The 1,560-nt window shown below is 29.7% G+C and overlaps 1 protein-coding gene across 1 annotated transcript; it reads right to left on the bottom strand.

Annotated features, from left to right (window-relative positions):
* Positions 1–231: 231 nt before the first annotated feature.
* Positions 232–1,383, bottom strand: Tsp_13353 (probable deoxycytidylate deaminase; the record flags this gene model as incomplete). Its single annotated transcript, XM_003367261.1, has 3 exons — positions 232–276; positions 873–1,011; positions 1,093–1,383. Coding segments are annotated over 3 exons (475 nt in total), but the record flags the coding sequence as incomplete, so codon positions are not given.
* Positions 1,384–1,560: the final 177 nt, after the last annotated feature.

A 1,560-nucleotide genomic window follows, 5' to 3' on the forward strand; every position in this document is an offset into this window, starting at 1 on the left:
AAATACACTTACTTTTAGCAATCTCAATCTGAAACAGACGCGTGATCTTTGGCAGAAACAATGCGACTGCTAGCAGAACTATTGAAATAAATCAGAATCAAACAAACAAATTACGCAACATTACAAAAATAAATAAATGATAAAACAGAAACTTGAATTCACACTATCTCACTAATTCACTATTAAAATAATCTAATTAAAACACTAACCATTTTCGTGGAATGTAGAGATCTACGAATTCCCCAAGTTCGTTTTGCATTTTTCAGTATTTATTACCTAAATATTAAAAGTAATATATTATAACAAGAAAAACATAAAAGCGTACTTCAACAAACAAAGCCCTGTTTATGAAGAAACGATTAATGAATACAGTATGAAATTGATGAGTTGGTTTAATTTTTTCAATAGTGTTAGCAAGTTCTTTTGTCAACTGTTTAAACTGTCAGTACACATTGTTAAAACAGTTTATGCAAATTTAATTGGAAAATTTTAATTGCTTACTTTCTTTAATTTCTTCTAATAATTATTAGTTGAATTTTATAATTAAATTATGAACATTATATTTAACGGTTAGGAAAATTAAAGAAACTTCCAACTCATTGATTTTTACTTTATGGTTATCTTAGTAAAGTAAAAAATTTAGTAAGTTTGCAGTCTTCGAATAGTTCAGCGTCATGCTTATATCTTATTCATTAGAATTTCTTACTGCTACTACTTTTCAGCAATAATATTGCAGTTGAATAAGTTACTTATTAAAGAAACAATATGACAACATTTTAAATTAGAAATTTTTTAATCATCATTAAAAATCACAGTGAAAGCTATATTAAAAATTTTCAGATATGCATTTCTCTACAAGCTTCTGTAATAACAGTATCTACTGTGTCAGAGGTATTTGGCTGTAGTTCAAGAATTACATTTGATACTGAGCAGGAAAAAGGACGGTATTTAACACCTGATTCATCAAACATTTTTCGACTAGCCATCATTTCCCATTTGTTTGATTTATCCCTTAGGTAAATAATTTCTTTGATACCCGATGAAATGATTAACTTTGCACACATATTGCAAGGAAATAAAGTTACATATAACCTACAACCAGAAAGTTCACTGGTACTAGCGTTTAAAAAAGCATTCAATTCTGCGTGACAAACAAACGGATGTTTCGTTTCCAATGGGTTAGGAAGACTTTTTCCCCATGGAAGCACATTATCGTCACAACCAACTGGCATTCCATTGTAACCAGTAGAAATAATAACATCACTTGAATTTGCAATGCAAGCGCCAACTTGAGTCACTGGATCTTTGCTTCGCTTTGAAGAAAGGCAAGCTATTCCCATAAAAAAGCTTTCTGTATCAAGGGTCATCTCGTATTTGGTACAGCTGAAAAAAATACGCAAGCACAATTATGTTTATAAAATTAAGTGAGTAAATTCTCGCCGAAATTATGTTAATTAAACAGAGACAATAATATTAAAATGAATTGCTTTGATTTTCGCACAGAAAACGTTGTTATTTTACAGGTAAAAACAACCCAAACCTACAGTAATGCAAATTTAA

Source organism: Trichinella spiralis (assembly GCF_000181795.1).
Source record: "Trichinella spiralis strain ISS 195 chromosome Unknown Scfld4563, whole genome shotgun sequence".
NCBI classification, from domain to species: Eukaryota; Metazoa; Nematoda; class Enoplea; order Trichinellida; family Trichinellidae; genus Trichinella; species Trichinella spiralis.